Source organism: Arachis hypogaea, chromosome 12 (genome assembly GCF_003086295.3).
Source record: "Arachis hypogaea cultivar Tifrunner chromosome 12, arahy.Tifrunner.gnm2.J5K5, whole genome shotgun sequence".
Taxonomy (NCBI): domain Eukaryota; kingdom Viridiplantae; phylum Streptophyta; class Magnoliopsida; order Fabales; family Fabaceae; genus Arachis; species Arachis hypogaea.
In genome coordinates this window covers 9832626-9854982 of record NC_092047.1, presented here as the reverse complement: position 1 = coordinate 9854982, position 22357 = coordinate 9832626, and the positions used below count along the sequence as shown (strand labels likewise).

Genomic DNA, 22357 nt, shown 5'->3' with positions numbered 1-22357 from the left:
CAAAAAAGGTATTTACTCAAAATTAATTTATCTAATAAAGATAATTCTAAAAATAGTTAAAAATAAAAAATTATTAAAATATATCTAAAATTTCTTGAATATTTACTCAAATATTTTATATAATGTAATATCGTATCATGAATTAAAATAGAAGTTGTGATTCATGCATTCCTCAATAATCTGTGGTATCAAGTATCAATGAGTAATAGCTCAAATGGCATAGTCTCCCCATACTCAATTAAGAGGTTGCGGGTTCGAGTCTCATATCTTTGGTAAAAAAAAAATATCAACCGTCAACTTAAGAGATTAAACGAATCCTAACTCATTATCAACCGTTCAATTCATAAAGATACCTTCTTGATTTTACATTCCGGGAATAAATGACCATTTGTACCCATGAGAGATGAAAACGCTGACATTTGTACCCATGATAGCTCAAAACTAAACTTGTACCCATGATAGATGCTGTCCGTGTGACAAAAGTGTCCTGACTTGGATCTGATCTTGGTTCGTGCGTTTCCGAACCTACGTGGCACTCCCACCCCCCCCCCAAAGCCTATCTGACGTGGATGTGAACGTTGATTATCAAAAGGGATAGGAAAAAGAAACGTCAGTTCCCGCGAGAATCAGTGGTGCCCTAGCAGAGGTTCCTCGTTGGTGTTGGTCCATTCGAAGCCAGAGAAGACGACCAGAGTACGCCGAATCGAGTAGCAAGGAGAGGCTTTTACCATTCCTTTCGTGTTCGACATCGAGGTGGTCACTCCCTTTGAAGAATTACACAGGTATGTCGTTGCAAGTAGTTAGACAAACGTTACTGCCTAATGAAACCGTATGAGTTACTGTATTTCCTTCAGAATTGATAGAGAGTAGTTTGTTTAGGGTTTGTGTTAGCATCAGTTACAGAGAATGTGAGTTTATTGGTTTGTTAAATTTTACTTCCAGGGATGGCCACCATCCACATAACTTTGTCCATTCATCATAGAGGAAGGTTTGAGAGAGAGCCAGTTGGTAAGGTTAGCTACGTTGGTGGAGAAGTGACGGAGATAGAGAGGGTAAACGTTGATACCCTCAATGGTTTTTTCATCTCTGACTTGCTGAAGGACATTGATTATACGTCCATTTCTGAGTTTTACTGGCTAGAACCTGGGAAGGAGCTTGATGATGGGTTGAGGCTGCTAAGAGTTGATATGGATGTAGTTAGGATGTATGAGGTAGCCATGAAGAATGGAAACATAATTAATTTGTATACAGAGCATCCCATGGATTAGCCTGTTGTAGTTGAGGTTAAGGAATTGACTCCATCAAAGGGGAGAAGAAAGGTCTGTGTTAAAAGGGTACCAACTCCAAAGAAGATTCCAAAAAGAAGATTAGCAGTAGTGGAAGATGATGACGATGCTGAGATAGTTGGTAATGTCCAAGTTGACAAGCAGGCCCAAAAAAGTACTGAGCTCCAGCCCATGGCAGAGGCGCATCAAGAGAACAACCCAGCTCCTGTAGCAACACAGGAACCAAAAGATCAACGTAGGGGCTTGGGAATACTTGGACAAGATTAGTCCGAAACAGTGGAGTAGAGCACATTTTAGTGAGTATCATAAGATGGACAACTACACCAATAATAACTGCGAGGTGTTTAATGCCAAGGTCAAAAAGATGAGGGAGAAACCTATTATAACCATGTTGGAAGAAGTGAGGTGCTACGTCATGCGGATCATGGCAAGGAACAAAAAGGCCTTGATTGGGTACAGTGGGAGGTTAGCCCCAACCCAACAGAGCAGATTAGAAAGAGAGAGAGCAACAAATGGAGACCCCTTCCAACCGGAGATGACGCGGAAAATGTTTATGAAGTCCAATGTCTTCCCATGAAGGTCAGTGTGGACTTGGGCAAATGTACATGTAGTTGTAGACTCTGGCAATTGACTGGGCTACCTTGTAGACATGCATGTGCTGCTTTAGCTTACCAGAATAGAAGACCCGAAGAGTATGCACATAACTGGCTCACGATGGGTGCTTATAATGCTGCATATCAGACTTCAATGCGCCCAGTTCCAAGCCAAGAGTTCTGGGAGCACGTTGACACCCTACCAATTCTGCCACCCCGATACAAAAAGCCAATCAGAAGACCTTCAATGAAAAGAGACAAAAGAAATGATGCCCCTAAGGATAAGAGTGATCCTCATAGAACTAAGAGGAGGATTGGCACCATCGTATGTAAATACTGCCTCCAGGTGTGTGCAGTGTATTATAATTCGTTGTTTAAGTTCATGTGTACCAATTTAACTAGTTCCTGTTTTACGTAGGCTGGTCATAACAAGCGAAGCTGTAAGAAGAGAAAGGAAGCAATGGGTGAAGGGAGTGCTGCACCCTAAGTCCATGCAAGTGATGAGGATGAAGATATGCTGGCTGAAATGTACTATGAGGAGACATTAGAAGCTATCGAGGCTGAAGCAGTAGCAACTGAGGTGGGAAACGGTTCCACAGCAGCCCAGACTTCATAGGTTAGTTCGTTACTTGATTCATTTCCTTAATTACATTTGTTTAACGACTCATATTGGTAAACTGGTTGTTCTTTGGAATCCAGCCTCCACCCCCGATGCCACAACCAGCAGCCACACAACCCCATGATACAACAACCATTGGAGCAGCCAAGAAACAACATAAAAGGAGAAGTGTCAAGCGACCCCCCCCCCCCCCCGTCTGCATACACCCCACAAGCATCTGCACCATCTCCGAAGAATCCAACACAACCCCTTCCACACACAACTCTCAAACAACCCCAAATCCACTGCAGGGTGCTAGTGCAGGGACAACCACAAGGTTCGTGCAGTTCATGCCGACAACGGATGTGGACGGTATTTCTAGAACAAGAGGCATAGCTGTTAAAGGCAGGGGTGAAGGAAGAGGTCGAGGCAGGAGAGGTGCATCAAGCGGAGCCAAAAATGGAATCTCGAGCGGGAGCAGTAACTCAACACCAATGTCATAGACTGTGTTCGTTATGCTTTTTTGCTATTTTGATGTAATTGCCATTACTGATATACTAATTTTAGGGCACTGGTTGGTTTATTACACTATGTTGGAGTAAGCAACATTACTGTTTTGGTTGTTCTGACTGTGAAATGCTACTTCTGCTGTAATTAACTATGTTTTTTGGTTTATTTCATGGTCAGTCCACTTTTTTATTTAGCTTTTCTGGTTTTCAGCTTATGCTTCTAGTAGCAAAATCTATGTATAATGGTTACTCACTCTGTTATGGAACAAGATTATCATTAATCGAACAACACCTATTATGCCTGGTTTTATACTTCATTACCACAACCATCAGGTCTCTATGTCACATATTGAGCTTAATTATGATTCTTTAAGTAGAAAATATAGTTGCATGTGCATATATATCCAATTGACTAGCAATAAAAGTTATCATATATAACTAACAGAGCAGCAACAGAATCAAAGTGTCTATGTCAAAATCAGGAAATACATTCATTCTCTCATAATTTATAAAGACCCAAACTCCATATAAATTTTACATTTTCATAAAGAAATACAGCAGAAAGATCAAACAAAATGCAACACCCAACGCTATCCATAAAAGCAACACTCTAATTCCCCTAATTTCACCCCTAATTTCAGCCCTAAGTTTGTCTATCCCTCTCGTCAGGATTGACGATGCTTGCTGATTTTTCCCAGGTTCAGTGACAGTGAGCCCATCATCATGCCTTCGATAAGAACTCCCTGACTGTCTTTTGGCCAAACATCTTGCTATGCCCTCCCATCCTTCTTCGATTTCATCAACCCATACAAAGTATTTGCAGTCTCTTGTCTGCCAAAACAAAATAAATGCACCGATTGGTCAACTTAAATGCAAACAAAACTTTCTCACCTGAACTCCAACAGCGTCTGCCCTTACCGCCCATAGAGGACATCTGATGAACCATCGATTAGGGTTCATAACGGTGCCAGACTCCATCAACACAAACTCTCTTCCACAGAAGCATCTGTCGTCCAGCTTCTTCACCTTCTTCTTCTTCGAACTTGAAGAAGAACTGCCACTGCCATCACTTGGAGCAGGGGTAAATCTGCGGAAAGATATTGCGGGAGGTAAGACCTAATTCTTTATCACCTTAGGTGCACGTCACACTCATTGAGATTCAACAAGCATCGATTCTCTGGATCCTGGTTTGTATTGGGGAGGGGGGAAGCTACCTAGGGTTTTGATTTCGTGAGTTCAGCCTATCCTTTTTGATAATCAACGTTCACATCCATGTCAGATAGGCTTTGGAGGGTGGGAGTGCCACGTAGGTTCGGAAACGCACGAACCAAGCTCAGATCCAAGTCAGGGCACTTTTGTCACATGGACAGCATCTATCATGGGTACAAGTTTAGTTTCGAGCTATCATGAGTACAAATGTCAACGTTTTCATCTTTCATAGGTACAAATGGTCATTTATTCTACATTCCGGTGTCATCAACGACTTCGATAAATAAAATTTTGTTTCCACAATCCTTATATGCTTTAGGTGTCATCAACTTATTCTTCTTCGTCTTGTTTAATTTAATTATTACTATAAATAAATAACTTGGTCTGAAAAATTTAACGCTCTATAGTATTATCCAAAAAATTCATTGATAATGGAAGACGTCATGATGGAACGCTCTAAATCATCATCATCATCATCATCATCTTCCAGCTAATGTTGTTTACAGCTTAGTCTCCAAATACACCAATTGTGTTCTTAGCTCCTTTTCTTTTCAGTAAAACCTAAAAATTGGGGTTTCCAAGCGATCTCGAATCTCAATTTTCGAGGTAATTCAACAGTGCTCTTCTCTGTATCTGGTATTCAATGCTGGTTTTTCTTTCAATTTTTCTTATGCCCAATCTCAATCCATGTTTGCATATGTAAAATCGCTATATTTAATTTTTTTTCATGGGGATCTCTTTCTCATTTCCATTTCCATATGAATTGATTTAAAGACGCGAACTTTCAATGTTCTCATCGACCTAAGAAATTTTCTGACCAAATGTTTGGATCCCATTTGCATCAATGAAAATGAAGGGGGTCTCTGCAGCATTATAATTTGTTCACTTGAGAATTCACTTATTAAATATGCCTAATACGTATAAATTAGTGTTTGGACTCGTTGTTTTCTCTGTGAATTGCATCTTTGTATAATCCCTTGAGAGTGCTCCCTCTGTTTCTTTAGTGCTATATATAAACAGCAAGCACTCTCTTATTGTTGCAGTTGCCAAGGACCTTAGATTGATGTATATCATGTTTTCTACTTAACTAGTTGAGAAGGCCTGAATGTTAACCAAAGTGGTTTATAAGAGTACATGTGTCTTCCTTAGCATGTTTTATGTCTGACACTGGAGCATAAGTTCTATTTTGTTTATGTTTATAACCATGTGATTTCTAACATCAATAAGTGAACAGTTATGAAAGTATGTATGTTAAATCCTGAGTAGCTAAAGACTATTTTTGCTTTGCCTTCGGTGTTGATGTAGCTCGCAAGTTGCTTCCTCACTGATCAACTATTGCATTGATATATCATTCATTTGTGATTTAGTGGTGGTTTTCTTTCTGCCATTCACTTTGATCTTGAAGGACTTTTTGAGAAATTCGTTGCACTGATGAAATATTTGGTGCTTCTACTTGCAGGCTTAACTAAATTTTACAACTTTTGGCTTCAGCATAATTAAATGGGACTTTGTTTAGCTAAGGTGAGAATATTTTAATTTGGATTCTTCAGTCATCATAGCTATAACTTACTGGTAATGGAAGATCATCGACCTTTGCTGCTCCAATTTCGTGCGATAGTTTCGGGCTCCAAAATCTTTGGCTTATTTAAATTTAGCAACACTGTAGTACTCCAATCGCAACATAACTCTGTTCATCTATAGTAACCTCCTACATTTTCTTACCTTATCATTACTACCTGCTAGTAAGAATAAAAAGAAACAGATATTAGGTCTTTGATGGTAGTGCAAGTTTTCACTTTTCAGGACCCCAGAGCTTCTAGAACTTTGTAATGTATCAGAGCAAGTCATTCATTGATAAATTCATTTGACTGAGACTTTTAATGTTCTCAATGTCTGTAGGATCAAGATAAAGATGATGATTCTGACCATCATGTGGACATGGTTTCTGGGAATGTGCAACTTATTACCACAAAAGAATCTTGGGACCAAAAGTTGCAAGAATCATCGAAGGATCACAAAATTGTAAGTTTTGCATCGCTTTTCAATTTGTAGCCCAATAATACTTAATGCTAGCTGAAGGTCAATTATCATTTTATTGTGCTGTTTTACAGAATCCAAAGTTAGTTGGCTTGTTTTGCAGAATAAAAATGTATTTCAATTGTCAAACACCAGTGCTCCCTAATCCTATCATAAAATATTTTGTTGATTATATCAGAAACTCTGGCTTTCACTTATAGTTTCTTTACAATAAGTTTAGTTGACTAGTATATAAGCATTTTAGTTATGTTCCAATTATATTTCAAAAATGATACTCAACATGGTATGGCCTTAATTTGTTAGAAAGGGTAAAGTATACTTTTGTCCCTAATGTTTTTGAAAAGTTTTAAAAATACCCCTAATGTTTAATTTGTTTCAATTTTGTCCCTAACGTTTTCGATAAGTTGCAATTTTATCCCTACTGTCAAATTTTTGACAGTCAACATCTGATCAACAATTTTTTCCAGTTTTACCCTCAAAATTACTGTTCATCATTTTCTTCATCATCATCTTCAAATCTTTTTTCTCTCTTCTAATCACTCTCCTTTCTAAACCCACTTTCTGAAATTGGACTCTTGAGACTTAACCCTCTATTTTTTGGTGTCATGGGATTCTGATTCCTTTTAATTGGATTGGCCACCATAAAAATTCATTGTAGCAAAGTTCTCTGGAAAGGGTGGACAACAACTATTTTCTTGGGAACATTTTTTCGGGAAACAAAGAGGGAACTTAGGTTGAAATATGGAATCTTTTGGAAAAAATCAACGTACTAATGCTTTCACTTGAAGGATTTGATCTTACCTGAGACCCAATTGGCTTGATTGATTTCAGCTTCCTCAACAATTTTTCTTTCAACCCCTTCATTCTTTGCCCCAGAATCAAAAAATAATAAACAGGAAAAATTGAACTTTGTTATCTGAACAAATTAGGGTGAAGATTGGGAAAATAAAGCTTAAAACTTTCTTTTTTTTTTTTTCCCTTTGGATTCTTCTTTTGATGTAGTGATGTATTGGACTCTTAGTTCCATTGGCTTGTTTGGCCAGTGATGGTTGCTTCAATGGTTGAGGAGAGAGAGAGAGAGTAGTGTGATGATAATAGTGGTGGTAGGTATAAAAGAAGGGTAAAACTGGAAAAAAATTTGTTGACCATATGTTGACTGTTAAAATTTGATGGTAGGGGTAGAATTAAAACTTATAAAATGTTAGGGGTATTTTTGAAACTTTTCAAAAATATTAAGGACAAAAGATATATTTTACCTGTTGGAAACCTTAAACTACAATGTCTTATTACTCTCAAAATTGGCATGAGGAAGTCCTATATATGTTATAGGGTTGAACATTTTGCGAAGGACAACATGACATCGGTCATTGCTAGATTACTACCGAAGGATATTATGTTCATTTAATATGACCTCACCTCCTCCCAATAAAAACCCTTTTAGTTGTTGCAAATTTTACTTGTATATTCCCTTTTCTTTCTTTGGGTTTGTTTACTTTCCTTAGGCACAATGATTATTAATACCAAAGCTTCTTGTTCAACAGCTGATTGCAAATTTCAGTGCTGCATGGTGTGGTCCTTGTAAGCTTATTGCACCATATTACTGTGAGTTGTCAGAGAAATACTCATCAATGATCTTCTTACTAGTTGATGTGGATGAACTAACTGTAAGTTTTGAAACTACAACTATTATTACCATTTTATAGCTATTTGACAGAATGATCATTTAGTAGTTTCTCCCTGATGTGATGTTATGGGGAACAAAAGAAATCATGTTCTAATCAATGTTTTGCATTTTGCAGGATTTTAGTACTTCCTTGGACATCAGAGCCACACCAACTTTCTTCTTTTTTAGAGATGGACAACAAATTGATAAACTCATAGGAGCCAACAAGCCAGAGTTGGCAAAGAAGATTGCTTTGTTTTCTACTTCATTTGGTTCCTCAATACCAAATTACCAATAGTACAATAGTGATTGTATTCATCCTTGGCTACTCAAATGGGTTTCTTGTAGTGGAACTAATGTCAGTATGTACAGTTAAAACCAAGTTTGTCTTTTGATGAAATATTAAAAGACTATTGTGCCTTACTATTTGACAGAATTTTACTTTTTTATCCTCTCATCATAGTTGGTGGATTTGATTCTGACATCACTCTTAAGAGGGGCTATATATATTTTCCCAAAACCAATAAGTTACAGAATAAGGAACCAATGAAAATGTTGGAACTATTTCTAAATTTATTAGACTGTACCATAAAAGTTATACAATATAAACAGTTGTATCAAACTCTGAAAATAAAATATTCTTCTAAATGAAGGATGTATATTGAGGACAGCCGGGATTCTTAAGCTGCGTTTGTTTACAGGCATGGGATACTGAGACAGAGACATAGAGACAAAATTATATTTGGCAGATGAGACATAGATATAGACATTGTGTCCAAAGATATTGAATTAGTATATTTTGTGTCTATCCTGACAGGAAGGACACAAATAGTCGAACACTAATAAGAAACACAACTTATTTTTTATTTTTTTTATTATTTTTGTTAATTTTTCATAGCGAATAAATTAAACTTTTATAATTTATTCTAGTTTATCACCAAATAAAATACAAAAACATTAATTTTTGTGTCTCTATCTTTTGTGTCATATTTTCAATATCTTGTCTTGTTTTTAGAACTAAACTAGCTTAGGTTATATGAAGCCAAATTCAACTGATGCTCCAATGCTCCTTTTGGAAGGATGCACACTGACACAGAGAAGGGAAAAAAGTGCGGGTGTTATATATCAATACTACTGTGAATAAATAATATTATTACTTAAAACACGAAGGAAGAATCTGAAGTATATAATTGATAATTCTTTAAAAAATAATTTTAGAAGTAAGAAGTGTATAGTCCTTTTTTTTTTTTCGGTCATGAAGTGCATAGTCCTTTGAAAATACTTTTAAAAGTTGAAAACTATTTTGGGTAGAAAAGAAGCCCAAACTCTATTTGGACTATTCATTAGCTTAGTTATCTCAATCCTATACAATATTTGAAACACTTTTTTCTAACAAGAAAAAGAAACAGTCTGAATTAATGCAAAGATGTTCTCTCTCTCTCTCTCTCTCTCTCTCTCTCTCTCTCTCTCTCTCTCTCTCTCTCTCTCTCTCTCTCTCTCTCTCTCTCTCTCTCTCTCTATATATATATATATATATATATATATATATATATATTGGTATTCGCATCTGTATCTATATTTGTTGCGTGCAATGCTGCATGGTTTTCGCAAAACTTCTGTAAATATCCATTGAGACTTGTTTTGTGGATTTGGAACTCCATGATTGATGGATTTTACTTGGAACTTGACAAACTCCTTAGTATTATTTGGGGTTCAAAATTACAGATGAGAAGCAGCACCGGCACAAGCATCATAAATTCATAGTCGCTAGGTTTATTGTGATACCTTTTCACTAAAATTGAATTCTTTTTCAAGTTTTAAACTTGTTTCAGTTGGTGTCTTAGATTAATCTTTAGCATTGCGGCATATCACTATGCACTAGCAAGAACAGTTATATGATTTCAACTACTACAACTAGTGATTCAAACCAAAGAGTGATAAATTGAACCTTGCCTACAATACAATACAAAGTGTGCCTGCCAAGTCACACCGACAAACCTTGCTTTGGTCTTCTCATCCTGTTTTCAAGTAGCCACAGGTATGACCTTTTTGGCTTGTGTTTTCTCCTTTCCATAAATTCCAAACATCAAGTTCTTCAAGAAATGATACTGATGGAGACATCACATCTAGGATTCACTTACTCTATATATGATGCATGTTTGTAATGATCTTCAAATTCTTACTCATACAACAGCTAGTTTCAAATCCAATAATGTTCCCTGCTTTGTGGAACCCACCTGAGCGTACCTTAGGCGTTAGGACTCACATTTTTGCAACTTTACTCCTACCCTTGAATATTCTATCCACTTCTCAATATTGATCAGAACAAAAACTTAACTTGGCTTTAAAGCTTAGTAATAGATCAGAAACATGGTCTCAACTTGCACACTACTCTTTAGGGTGATCACATATATAATGTGGTCCATAACTAAAACAGAATGTGCATTCAATACCTGGTTAATAAGCTTGCTATGGAGAATCAAAGGAGTGTTATTACCTTGATCCTTTTTCTGATCCTTACTAAAAGCGTAAGTTCAACTGAATTTGATAGCAGTGAATATGAAGAAGGGGAAAGCCATTCCATATCCTTCCAAAGCTCTAGGTATGTATTATAATTTACAGTTCTAGAAATAAACATGCATGTTGTGTCTTCCATTGGCCATTGATGCATGATATTGTGGTTTCTTTAAGGAGCGAAATGGGAGATGTCGAAGAAGGTGAATGGGAGATGGTGCAAACCAAGGGAAACCAATTTGTGGTGAGGGACCAACCTTTCTATGTGAATGGATTCAACACATACTGGCTGATGGTATTTGCTGCGGATGAGTCCACCAGAGGAAAGGTCAGTGAGGTGTTCAAGCATGCATCCTCAGTAGGCATGACAGTTTGCAGGACTTGGGCCTTCAACGACGGTCAATGGCGAGCCCTTCAGAAATCTCCATCAGTTTATGACGAACGCGTCTTCAAGGTAGTAACTCTAATCTCGATCTATATATATATAAATTAAGAGATGAAGATTGTTGGATTCACATCATAACATCACAAGACAGGCACTAGATTTTGTGGTGAGTGAAGCAAAGAAATACAGAATAAGGCTCATACTGTCATTGGTAAACAACTGGGAGGCTTATGGCGGCAAAGCGCAGTATGTCAAATGGGGAACTGCTGCCGGCCTCAACTTGACCTCCGATGACGACTTCTTCTCACATCCAACTCTCAGAAGCTACTACAAGAACCATGTTAAGGTGAAAACTTCCTTCAGGATTTTGACACTTTCTGTCTTGTCTTCTGTCAGTTTATCCCTCAAGAGTCAGAGTCAAGACTAATTTGGTTCCAATACTATTAGACGGTGCTCAACAGAGTAAATACGTACACAAACATCACCTACAAGGAAGACCCTACAATTTTCGCTTGGGAACTCATGAATGAGCCTCGATGTATCTTGGATTCCTCAGGTGATACATTACAGGTTAGCCTCTCCATAGCTAAATCTTTCCACTAAAAGAAACGAACAAGGTTTGTTTCATTTCCCATTCATCATCTTCTTCAACGTCTCCCATTTCTCACTAGTATTGCATTCTAGTGAAGTAGTGATCAGCAGTTCTTTCAAGGATACCATACTTTACACATATTTGCATGTGCTTTAGGAATGGATAAAAGAAATGGCATTCTATGTGAAGAGCATTGATACAAAGCACCTAGTGGAGATTGGTCTTGAAGGATTTTACGGACCCTCAACACCTCAAAGAGTTCAGTTCAACCCAAACGTATTTGCTCAACAGGTTGGAACTGATTTTATCAGGAACCACCAGGTTCTCGGTGTAGACTTTGCTTCTGTTCACATCTATCCAGACTCTTGGTAAGTTTATTCAACGTTAACTGCAAACCTTCCATTCAAACAGCTGCAATTATATCCATATATCATATTCATATGCAAGTGGGTACTGGCATACACTGTTATGTAGATATGTCACAGGATTTCTAGTAATTTTCCAACATGCACACCTTTAGACATGAACATGACATCTTTCTGACTAAGAATTAATTACCTGGTTGAAGGATTTCACAATCAATTGCTGATACCCATCTCCCATTCATAAAGTCTTGGATGGAAGCCCACATCGAGGATGCTGAAAAGTACCTTGGAATGCCCGTTGTTTTTGCCGAGTTTGGTGTATCTTCAAAAGATCCTGGTTACAATTCATCATACAGAGACAACCTCATAAACACAGTGTACAAGACCATCCTTAACTCCACAAAGAAAGGAGGTAGCGGGGCTGGAAGCCTTTTGTGGCAGCTCTTTCCTGATGGAACAGACTACATGGATGATGGATATTCAATTGTTCTCTCAAAATCTCCTTCCACCTCAAGCATCATATCCCTTCAATCCACAAGGCTTGCTCTGTTCAACTCCTTGTGTTCTAAGAGATGTCACTGGAGTTGTAAGAAGAAAAGCATGTTCCAAAAAGTACTATATCATGATGAGCTCTAACAGCATGTGGTAAAAGTCACAAATGGTATTATAGTCATATAACCATGCATGTGTTGATAGAAGTGGATGCCACACAAGAGTCTCAACTTCAGTCTTGAAATGATACTAAAAGAAAGTAAAGAGACTGGAGATTCACCATCCCGTTCTGCTTGTGTTGTCGCCAATAGTATTTTTTGTTGTTTTTCTTTCTTTTTCGGTACAATGCCAATATTTCTATACATGGAATGATATAACATGTGTGATAGCTGGTAAAATAAGTTAGCATTGCAGGTCTCAGGTACATATACACTCAATTTGGCACATAGACACTTTCAAATTAAAATGCCTTGTGGAAATGAATACATAATCTTCAATCAAGTATCATCTATTAAAAGGAAAAAAAAAAAACCCACATATAACACAATGTTAATAAACTGCTACTTCACTTATCTCTATATCTTGTTTCAAGATGTAATATTATATATGGTACCACAGGCAAGGTCCTGGCATTCTCAGACCAATCACCTCCTGTAGAAACCATGGGAGAATAGTGATTAAGATCTTACAGTCATTAAGTGCTCCTGCCTGAGTTTTCTGCCATATAGATTTCAAGAAAGATGTATATCTATTTAGCAGAAGCAAAGCTCCTTTCCTGTCTAACATATAAACTTTGCGATGCTTACTCTGTGGCTGAAACTGTGTATAAAGTCTTCCCCTGACTTATACCAGGAGAAAAAAACCAAACAGGAAAAATAAGAACAAACGAACAAAATCTTATAACTGATGGTTGTCAGTTCATAAGTCGGGTGGTCTTCAAATGTGCTTCTCCTGATAGAAATAATATTGAGTTATTATTAACACATAACATATTCAATTGAAGGCTATAAAAATTATGAAGATGGATATATTTTGATAGAACAAGATCAAAAGCAGCAACAAGAAACAAAGAATTTCTACTAAAACTATACCCTATAAATCTGAAAGGTCAATGAGGGATCAAAACATGAAAGAATCAGAATATACGAGGATATACTTACTTTGCTAGGCGGATCACTTTCTGTCTAAGCTTAATTTCGAGAGGACTGCAGCTGCCTGATCCCCGCCCAGAAGAAAATAAGGATGTCTTAAAGCAGCAGCAGCAGATAACCGTCCTCTTCTTAGGTAACCTCTCTCCGATATAAGCTTTGTAGCTAAGTCCCACCCTCTACCAGATTCACTATCCAGAATTTGAAAATCAGGCCTGAGGCGAGTATAGTCTCTCCATTTTTTCAAATCATATCCGCAGCTTTTTATTTCCAGATTGAAATTCCTCAAAGCAGCAGAAGACCTCAATGATGGTATTGCCATTTGCAGAAGCACAATCCCAGCCGAATACATATCAAACAGATCAGGACTGTTTAACTGCAACAATCATCAGATAATTCCACTTCAGCTCTTCCATGCAGAATTTATATATATAATGCACACATGTGTGGAACAAATAGTGAGAGGCAATTTAGCATTAATATATTAAGAGATCATGACACTATATTGAATTAAGTCTGTCCCAAATCTTCACTAAAAAACTGATGCACCTAGACATGAACTTTGACTAGATGAATATGGTAGAAGCAACAAACCTGCCACAAGATTGGCGAAAGGAGAGCTGCAATTGGCTCTGGTGGAGGACTCGGCGTTTCTTCTGGAAGTACATATAATTCCGGGGGACAGTAATAAGGATCCAGTAGTGTCTTGTTGGGAACATAATTCTTTCCAATCCGTAGGTCAGTTGCAGCACCAAAATCAATGAGTTTAATCCGACCACGCTTAGTAACCACCAAGTTGTCTGGCTTTATATCCCTGTGAACAATTCCTGTGTCGTGAATTTTCTTAAGAGAGGTAATAATCTGGCGCATGACTTGCTTGATGATCAAGGCATTTCTCTTAGAAGAGTCTGCGCCTCGCAAGACTCGTCCAAACATGAGGGATTCTAAGTTTGAGGGGAAGTTGCGATCTTTCATGTAATCACCAAGAGTGAGATCTCCCTGTTAAATGCAGGACCCTCCATTTAATGTGAAAGTAAACTAAGAACCAAACCATACTAAGACAATAATTTTGTTTTCTACTACTAAGATTTAACATTAAATTAGAAGGCACGCGCTATACAGAAGAATAGGAAGAAGAATATCAGCTTATTTAGAGCACCTCAAACTTCCAAACAAGCCATTTTCCACCTTTTGTGAACTGTGAATTTGTCTTATCAGCTGCAAAACTTCCAAGGAATTCGGCACATGTTTCGGGTGCTGCTCTAGCGAGCCTGTAGTTAAACCACTCCTCAAAATCACCGAATTCTCGGGCCCCTTTGATCTCAACCTTCACCTGCAATAAAACAATTCTCAATTGTTAGTTTGTTGATTTCTCACTCTATCCCCAATGTCCCAACAGGCTAACGACTAATCTGTAGTGAATTTCAGCTCCATTAAGGATTTGGAGCTGCTGTGTACAATTTCGGAATTTGAAACCCCGAAACCCAAACCGGAGGAGTGAGCTAACCACTCGATCATCCCAACTTGGTTAAGATTGTTACATTGTTATGCGATGAGATGAGATAGTAAGATACCTTTTTAAGAATGACTTTGTCCTTAGATTGAGATTGGGGAACAAGAGCAGACCGAGGCGGAGGCCGTCGTGGCCTCTTCTGGTCCGCCGGCGAGTCATTGAGATTCTTTGGGAGGAGTACACCAGAGTACACAACACCGAAGGAGCCCTCGCCGAGCTTTTCTCCGACGAGAAAATCAGTCCTCTTGAGGTTCCTCCTTCCGGAAAGACTGTCCAGCGCGAGCTGAAGAGGGGCCAGAAGGTATGCATCGATGGCGCCGACGAGAACCCCGGGCCTTGCAGTGAAATAAATCCAAGCAAGGCCGCCAAAAACCACTATCCACCACCGCTGCGTCTCCGATAAGCCCTGAAAGTAAGGAGCATTCTCCAACTCCAACAAACCGGTTGCCACGTCATCAAAGAAAGCATTGCACCTGATGAGGCCCCTCCTACTCTTCCTCTTTGAAGTGATGGAGAGTAGTTTTTTGTGAGGAGGTGAGAAGCAGCAGATTGCCGCTATTTGGTTGTTATGCAAATTATAATAACAATAATGCTGTTGGAATGTGGCAGTGACAGTTGGAGTTGGAGGGAGTAGAGAAGCCATGCCTAACACCACATTCATTTCATTCCAATCCCAACAAAGAAATGACGCCTTCAAGCTTTCCACCTTGACACCTTCCCCTCTCAAAAATCAGTAACGGTTGCTCTTTTGCCACATCTTCACTCCCTCCTCACTGCACAGTGCTCACCTCACTTTATGATTTTATCCATCACTCTCTTCTATTTTTCTTGGTCCAAATTAAGGCTTCAAATGGAAACCTCATCCATCAAACTTGAAGGCCCAAAAACATTAAACTCCTCTCCTCGCACTTCTTTCCAAGGAAAACCGACCGAAGAAAACAAATAAATAAAAATAGGGTGGGAACGAAATTAAATCTATCGATTTTTACGTTTTTATTACTAAATAATAAACAAAATATGTTCCATATCTATGTAAAAGCTAACAAGAATATATACATCCGGGTTTTAAAATCATAATTTAAATAAACAGATAATATTTATATCGTTTAAATAAACAAATAAATATAATAAATTATTTATGAAAAATAATATTTCCACCCGTTTATAATATATTTTAAGTGAATATTTATATTAAAAATATTATTTAACATTTTTTCTTTAACTTTCATTTAAAATATTTAAAAAAAGAAAGAAAGAAAATATACACAATATATAACACAAAAGTTGTAACTATAAGGGGTCAGATAGATATTACTGGTGAGTGAGCTGAGCTTAGTAAGCAGGCAGATATGCAAATGCAATTACAAATCATGCGTGGTTCTCCGCTTTTGTCTCATTTCCAACCTCCATGTCAATTTAGCTGTCATTCTAGATTCTACTTACTAATTACATCTATTCATAAGAGTTAAGAAACCGTTTCATTTTCTTCTTTATTTTTTTAATTTTTCTTTTTATCTCCTTTATGGATTTGGAATTGGACCCACAAAATTAATTTTAAATAATATAATTTTTGGTTTGCATTTGAAAGGCAAAGGTAATTAGGTAGACGACGTGAGCAGATCCCATATTCTCTGTTTCTCTATGCATTATTCATTCAATCAAACCTCTCTTCTGACATAACGCCCCATACCCCTTTTCTTGTCATTCCCCTCCCAACCGCTTTTGTAATTTCAGGTACGAACACCAACCTACAATTTGATTTCATCATTTTGTCTCTCTCTTTGTTTCTTTCCTTGAATGTATTTGGATTCCATTCCATCATTTCACATGTTTATTTATTTCTCCTCCATTTTATGTTTTAGGAGGCTTGCCTTCTGAGTTGCTGAACCAGAAAACACAAGTTCTGGGAGGGGAGTAGCTTGAAAGGCTCTTCGTTATCGTCATTATTATCATTATTATCATTATCATTGTCATTGTCATTAACATCATTCAATCATTCATCATTCATCATCATAATTAAAGAAAATGCAAACTAAATAAACGTATGTAAGGCCATGGTGGCGGGCATTGTTTCATGCTAGATGTAAAGCTTCGTCGATTATTCACGTTATTGAGCAATGTCCTCGGAATCGGAATCGAATCGGTGTTGGTAAATTTGTCTAAAGGCCATGCAGTGGAAAGTTTCCCTCTATTGAAGGAGGGACAAGGGCAAGGGCAAGGGCAAGGGCAGGAGCAGGGTCAAGGAACGCCAATGGATTCGCATCGGCGTTCGCATTCGAATTCTCTCTTGCCATTTGAAATATGTGAGAATAGTAAACCTCATCATCATCATCATCATCATCATCATCATCGGAGTCGGAGTCGCTTCAAAAGCGGGCAGTTCGATGACGGCTTTTACGTGCATGAAGCCAATGCCAGGTCTGTGTACATAAACGATCCCAAGAGAACCAACGAGAACTATGAGTTCACGGGGAACGAGATCAGAACAAGCAGCTACACTTTGCTTACCTTCTTGCCTAAGAATCTCTTCATTCAGTTCCACAGAGTTGCTTATCTCTATTTCCTTGCCATTGCCGCTCTCAACCAGCTTCCTCCATTGGCTGTCTTTGGAAGAACCGCCTCTCTCTTCCCCCTCCTCTTCGTCCTCTGTGTCACCGCCATCAAAGATGGCTACGAGGATTGGCGCAAGCACCGCTCCGATCGATTCGAAAACAACCGGGACTGCCTCGTGCTTCAGGAACATGGTAACTTCCGCCCCAAGAAATGGAACAGAATACAAGCCGGCGACGTGGTTAAGATCTCCGCCGACGAGATGATCCCGGCCGACATAGTCTTGCTAGGAACGAGTGATCAGAGTGGGATTGCCTACATTCAGACCATGAATCTGGACGGAGAATCGAACCTGAAAACAAGGTTTGCGAGGCAAGAAACGGTTACGGCAGTGACGTCAGAATCGTGTGGAGTCACGGGAGTTATCAGATGTGAGAAGCCTAACAGGAACATCTATGAGTTTGCAGCCAACATGGAGTTTAACGGGAACAAGATTCCGCTGAACCAATCCAACATCGTGCTTCGGGGTTGCGTGTTGAAGAACACTGACTGGTTAATCGGAGTGGTGGTGTGTGCTGGACAGGAAACAAAAGCAATGCTCAACAGTGCAGCTGCTCCTCCCAAGAGAAGCAAGCTGGAGATATACATGAATAGAGAAACCGGTTGGCTCTCGATTTTTCTTTTTGTGATGTGCTCCGCCGTGGCCCTTGGGACGGCCGTGTGGCTCGTTCGCCACAAGCAACAGCTCGAGACCTTGCCTTACTACAGGAAGACATACCTCAACCTTGGCCCCCATTTTGGACAAGTTTATAGATACTACGGCATACCCATGGAAATACTCTTCTCCTTTCTCAGTTCCGTTATTGTCTTTCAGATCATGATTCCGATTTCTCTCTACATTACAATGGAGTTGGTTCGTGTGGGACAGTCTTACTTCATGGTGGAAGACATGGATATGCATGATTCTTCTTGTGGATTAAGATTCCAGTGCAGGTCCTTCAATATAAATGAAGATTTGGGTCAGATACGTTATATATTCTCTGATAAGACTGGAACTCTCACAGAAAACAAAATGGAATTCCGGAAAGCTAGTGTGTTTGGAAAAAATTACGGAAGCTCCATGCCTGTGCCTCCTGGTATTGTTTTGTATTGTATTTGTTTATGGAACTTCATATCTTAAATGTGTGTTGCATTGACAATTTAATGCTATATTTTATCACTGCAGCAGTTAAAAGTAAACGAAGATGGAAGCTCAAATCTGAAATTCCCATCGATTACGATCTGATGACATTGTTGCAGAAAGAAGAAGATCCAAGTAGCGAGGAAAGAGTTGCTGCTCACGATTTTTTCATCACGTTGACTGCTTGTAACACTGTGATCCCTGTTGTTAATGGTTCTAAGCCTTCCAAGGAAGATGATGGTGTAGTCAGCATTGATTACCAGGGAGAGTCTCCCGATGAACAAGCTCTGGTTTCTGCTGCCTCTGCATACGGTTATACTCTTTTTGAGAGAACAAGTGGACATGTTGTTGTTGACAAAAATGGTGAAAAAATCAGGTAAAGAATAAAGACTAGTTCTCTTTTGGTTTTTGGTTTTGGTTTTGGTTGCAGTCTAGATGTTTGATGTTTTGCTTCAATTGTATTTGCATGCATAGACTGGAAGTGCTGGGGATGCATGAGTTTGACAGTGTGCGGAAAAGAATGTCTGTTGTTATTCGGTTTCCGGACAATGCTGTGAAGGTGTTAGTTAAAGGCGCAGATACTTCCATGCTTAGCATCTTGGCAAATGACAAGGACAGTGTATGGCATGCGACGCAGACTCATCTGAATGAGTATTCTTTGGAAGGTTTGCGCACACTTGTGTTGGCTTCAAGAGATCTCTCAGAGGAAGAGCTTGAGGCGTGGCAAAGCGCCTATGCAGAAGCCAGCACAGCATTGTACGACCGGGCTATCAAATTGCGCCATGCAGCATCCCTCATTGAATGCAAGTTGAAGCTGCTTGGAGCTACCGGGATTGAAGACAGGCTGCAAGAGGGTGTCCCTGATACCATTGAGTGCCTTAGACAAGCTGGAATTAAGGTCTGGGTTCTAACCGGCGACAAGCAAGAAACCGCCATTTCAATTGGTGTCTCCTGCAAACTCCTTACTCCAGATATGCACAAGATTATCATAAATGCCAATTCCGAGGCTCATTGCAGAGATCTCTTGGTTCAAGCTAAAGCCAGATATGGTGTGAGACCTTCGGGTAAAGGACAGGGGAATGGCAAGTGCAAAACCATTGCTGATTTAGGAAAGGAAGAAGAAGAAGATACAGCTCCAATGGCACTCATAATTGATGGCACCAGCTTGGTTTATATTTTGGAGAAGGAAGCAGAATCAGAGGCAAGATTAGATTATTAGATTTTTTTTTTCCTTTCTAATTTGAAAAATATACTGTATGTCAAACTTGTTCATCATAAACATATTTATTGTTTGTTCTCCGTTTATGTTTTTTCAACAGCTTTTCGACCTTGCAACTGCCTGTAGGGTTGTGATATGCTGCCGGGTTGCACCCCTGCAGAAAGCAGGAATTGTTAATCTTATTAAGAGCCGCACAGATGATATGACATTAGCCATAGGAGACGGTAATTTCTTTTCTACAAGCCTTGTTTCCACTTTTACATTCAAAATTCAGATATAATCTGGTATTAACTTTTGATCACATCATACATGTTCTTATTTTTTGGCTATTTTCTTGGATAGGGGCCAATGACGTGTCAATGATCCAAATGGCGGACGTTGGTGTTGGAATATGTGGCCAGGAAGGGCGCCAAGCAGTGATGGCATCAGATTTTGCAATGGGTCAATTTCGGTTCTTGAGAAAACTACTACTGGTTCATGGTCACTGGAATTATCAGCGTCTTGGCTATCTAGTTCTTTACAACTTCTACCGTAATGCTGTCTTTGTTTTCATGCTATTTTGGTGAGTATAATTCTCTTTTGGATATTACAGGCCCTTTGAACAAAATCAGTTCTTTCTTTCTTTTAACTACTTTATTTGGTGCCATCCTGAAACTACATATCCATAGTCTGAGAACTAAATAAAGTATAATATATCCATATTAGGGTGGTATTTCTTTTTTGTAGAATGACTTTAATGGCATTGTCTTCCTTGTCTATAGGTATATACTGTGCAGTGCTTTTTCTACAACTTCTGCCTTGACAGAGTGGAGTTGTGTATTATACTCCGTGATATACACATCAATACCTACCGTGATTGTTGGTGTTATGGACAAAGACTTGAGTCAGAAGACTCTGTTGCAGTATCCGAAGCTGTATGGTGCTGGTCACCGGCAAGAGGCTTACAATATTCGATTGTTTTGGTTAACAATGATTGACACACTATGGCAGAGCCTTGTTGTGTTCTTGATTCCAGTACTGACCTATCAGAACAGCTCAATTGATATTTGGAGCCTGGGCAGCTTGTGGACAATTGCGATTGTTATCCTTGTAACCGTGCACTTGGCTATGGATGTTAATGGTTGGATATTGATCATGCATGTTGCTGTATGGGGTTCAATTTTCATTACATATGGTTGCCTCATAGTATTGGACTCTATACCTCTCCTTCCGAATTACTGGTTAGTATATGATTGATATCTGTTATGAAACCATTTTTTCCAAAAGTTTAATCGGATAGGATGAGGACATAAATAGTTATATCTCTAACTAATTATATGATTTTCATTTACAGGACTATTTACCATCTAGCGTGCTCCCCAACATATTGGATAACAATTTTGCTTGTAACAGTTGTGGCATTGCTCCCTCGATTTGCATGCAAGGTTGCTTCTCAAATCCTATGGCCTTCAGATATTCAGATAGCTAGAGAAGTTGAGGCAATAAGTAAAGAACATGGAGATTGGTAGGCAGGGCAACAAGCTAAGTGTATAGTTTGTTTTGCGTTATTGTCTTCTAGAAACTAGGCAACTCTATTGCATTGCATTCTTTGGCACTTGCGGTTGGATAGATCATCGGGTAAGCCTCTTTTATTTTGTCCTTTTTTATCTCCCTATTTTCATGGATAATGCAAAGTTGCAAACTAGCTATATATAGCTAATTTAAGTGTCTAAGAATAGCTTAATTATTGATTGCTCTTTCTACAAATTATACTAAATATGTTTGGATTTGGTGCTTTTTTTGTTGAATCAATTCTTCATCCAGATGAGTAGCCGATGAACAGAATGAAGTGATGGGATACAATTGAATCCTAATGTGTGATTAGGCATATAAGTATTGGGAAATCTCATGGAAATTTATGAAACCAAAGCCTAGTGAAAACATATATGCATGGCTTGGGTAATGAAGGTAAAAGCAGGAGCAAGTTTGGAAGGGGATAAGCTCACAGAAGATGATCAATTTCATGCAATTATCTTATTTTTGACTTTGGGGGGCATTGCCATTGCCATTGCCGTTGAAGACCTGAATATATATAATATATGATGTGACGATGATGATCTTAAAAAAAATTAAATGTGCTTGTTTGAGAGAAATTAAGGTTCTGAGAACTGAGTCCTTGCATTGGATGAGTGTCCCTACTAGAAAGTACGTGTGCAATTTCCACAATGCTCCTATGTATTTTATGTATGCATGTATGAATATTTTTTTTGTTCTTTTGTAGTCATAGCCACAACCAACATACCCAAAGGGCGAGTTTAATCTCATGCAGAGGGCGTCAACTAAAAGATATAAACTATATTTTTTCAGCTCCTTCCTATGCCATGTCAACAATGATATGGCATCATCACCTAGCTAGTATTTTGACGTCTCTGCAAACCTTTGATGACTTCATGAAAACCGTCTCTAACATGCACAACACTTTTCATTATTTATTAGAACAGCAGTACTTCTAACCAAGTTTAATA

At 38.5% G+C, this 22357-nt stretch overlaps 4 protein-coding genes across 5 annotated transcripts; 3 read left to right on the top strand and 1 right to left on the bottom strand.

The window, feature by feature from the left end:
• The first annotated feature begins 4531 nt into the window (after positions 1-4531).
• Positions 4532-8331, top strand: LOC112726758 (thioredoxin H-type). The gene is made up of 5 exons (XM_025776279.3): positions 4532-4801; positions 5655-5716; positions 6095-6217; positions 7774-7896; positions 8032-8331. The coding sequence occupies exons 2-5, from the start codon at positions 5696-5698 to the stop codon at positions 8191-8193; spliced, it is 429 nt and encodes a 142-aa protein (XP_025632064.1). The 5' UTR covers positions 4532-4801; positions 5655-5695; the 3' UTR covers positions 8194-8331.
• Positions 8332-10341: 2010 nt separating this feature from the next.
• LOC112726757 (mannan endo-1,4-beta-mannosidase 6) lies at positions 10342-12744 on the top strand. Its single transcript, XM_025776278.3, has 6 exons — positions 10342-10497; positions 10587-10863; positions 10946-11140; positions 11242-11364; positions 11543-11754; positions 11955-12744. Exons 1-6 carry the CDS (start codon positions 10367-10369, stop codon positions 12385-12387), a joined length of 1371 nt encoding a protein of 456 aa, XP_025632063.2. The 5' UTR covers positions 10342-10366; the 3' UTR covers positions 12388-12744.
• Positions 12630-15923, bottom strand: LOC112726756 (serine/threonine-protein kinase STN8, chloroplastic). The gene is made up of 5 exons (XM_025776277.3): positions 14966-15923; positions 14551-14724; positions 13986-14390; positions 13404-13767; positions 12630-13194 (listed from the first exon to the last, which is right to left on the bottom strand). Exons 1-4 carry the CDS (start codon positions 15563-15565, stop codon positions 13417-13419), a joined length of 1530 nt encoding a protein of 509 aa, XP_025632062.1. The 5' UTR covers positions 15566-15923; the 3' UTR covers positions 12630-13194; positions 13404-13416.
• Positions 15924-16376: 453 nt separating this feature from the next.
• LOC112726755 (phospholipid-transporting ATPase 1-like) lies at positions 16377-22108 on the top strand. 2 transcript variants are annotated; one of them, XM_072208712.1, is made up of 9 exons: positions 16377-16638; positions 16767-18590; positions 18683-19010; positions 19109-19835; positions 19954-20077; positions 20196-20415; positions 20615-21073; positions 21187-21470; positions 21657-22108. In XM_072208712.1, exons 2-8 carry the CDS (start codon positions 16979-16981, stop codon positions 21359-21361), a joined length of 3645 nt encoding a protein of 1214 aa, XP_072064813.1. In that variant the 5' UTR covers positions 16377-16638; positions 16767-16978; the 3' UTR covers positions 21362-21470; positions 21657-22108. The 2 variants fall into 2 exon arrangements, with proteins under 2 accessions (XP_072064813.1, XP_025632061.1); XM_025776276.3 differs by having other exon boundaries at positions 16379-16638; positions 18680-19010.
• Positions 22109-22357: the final 249 nt, after the last annotated feature.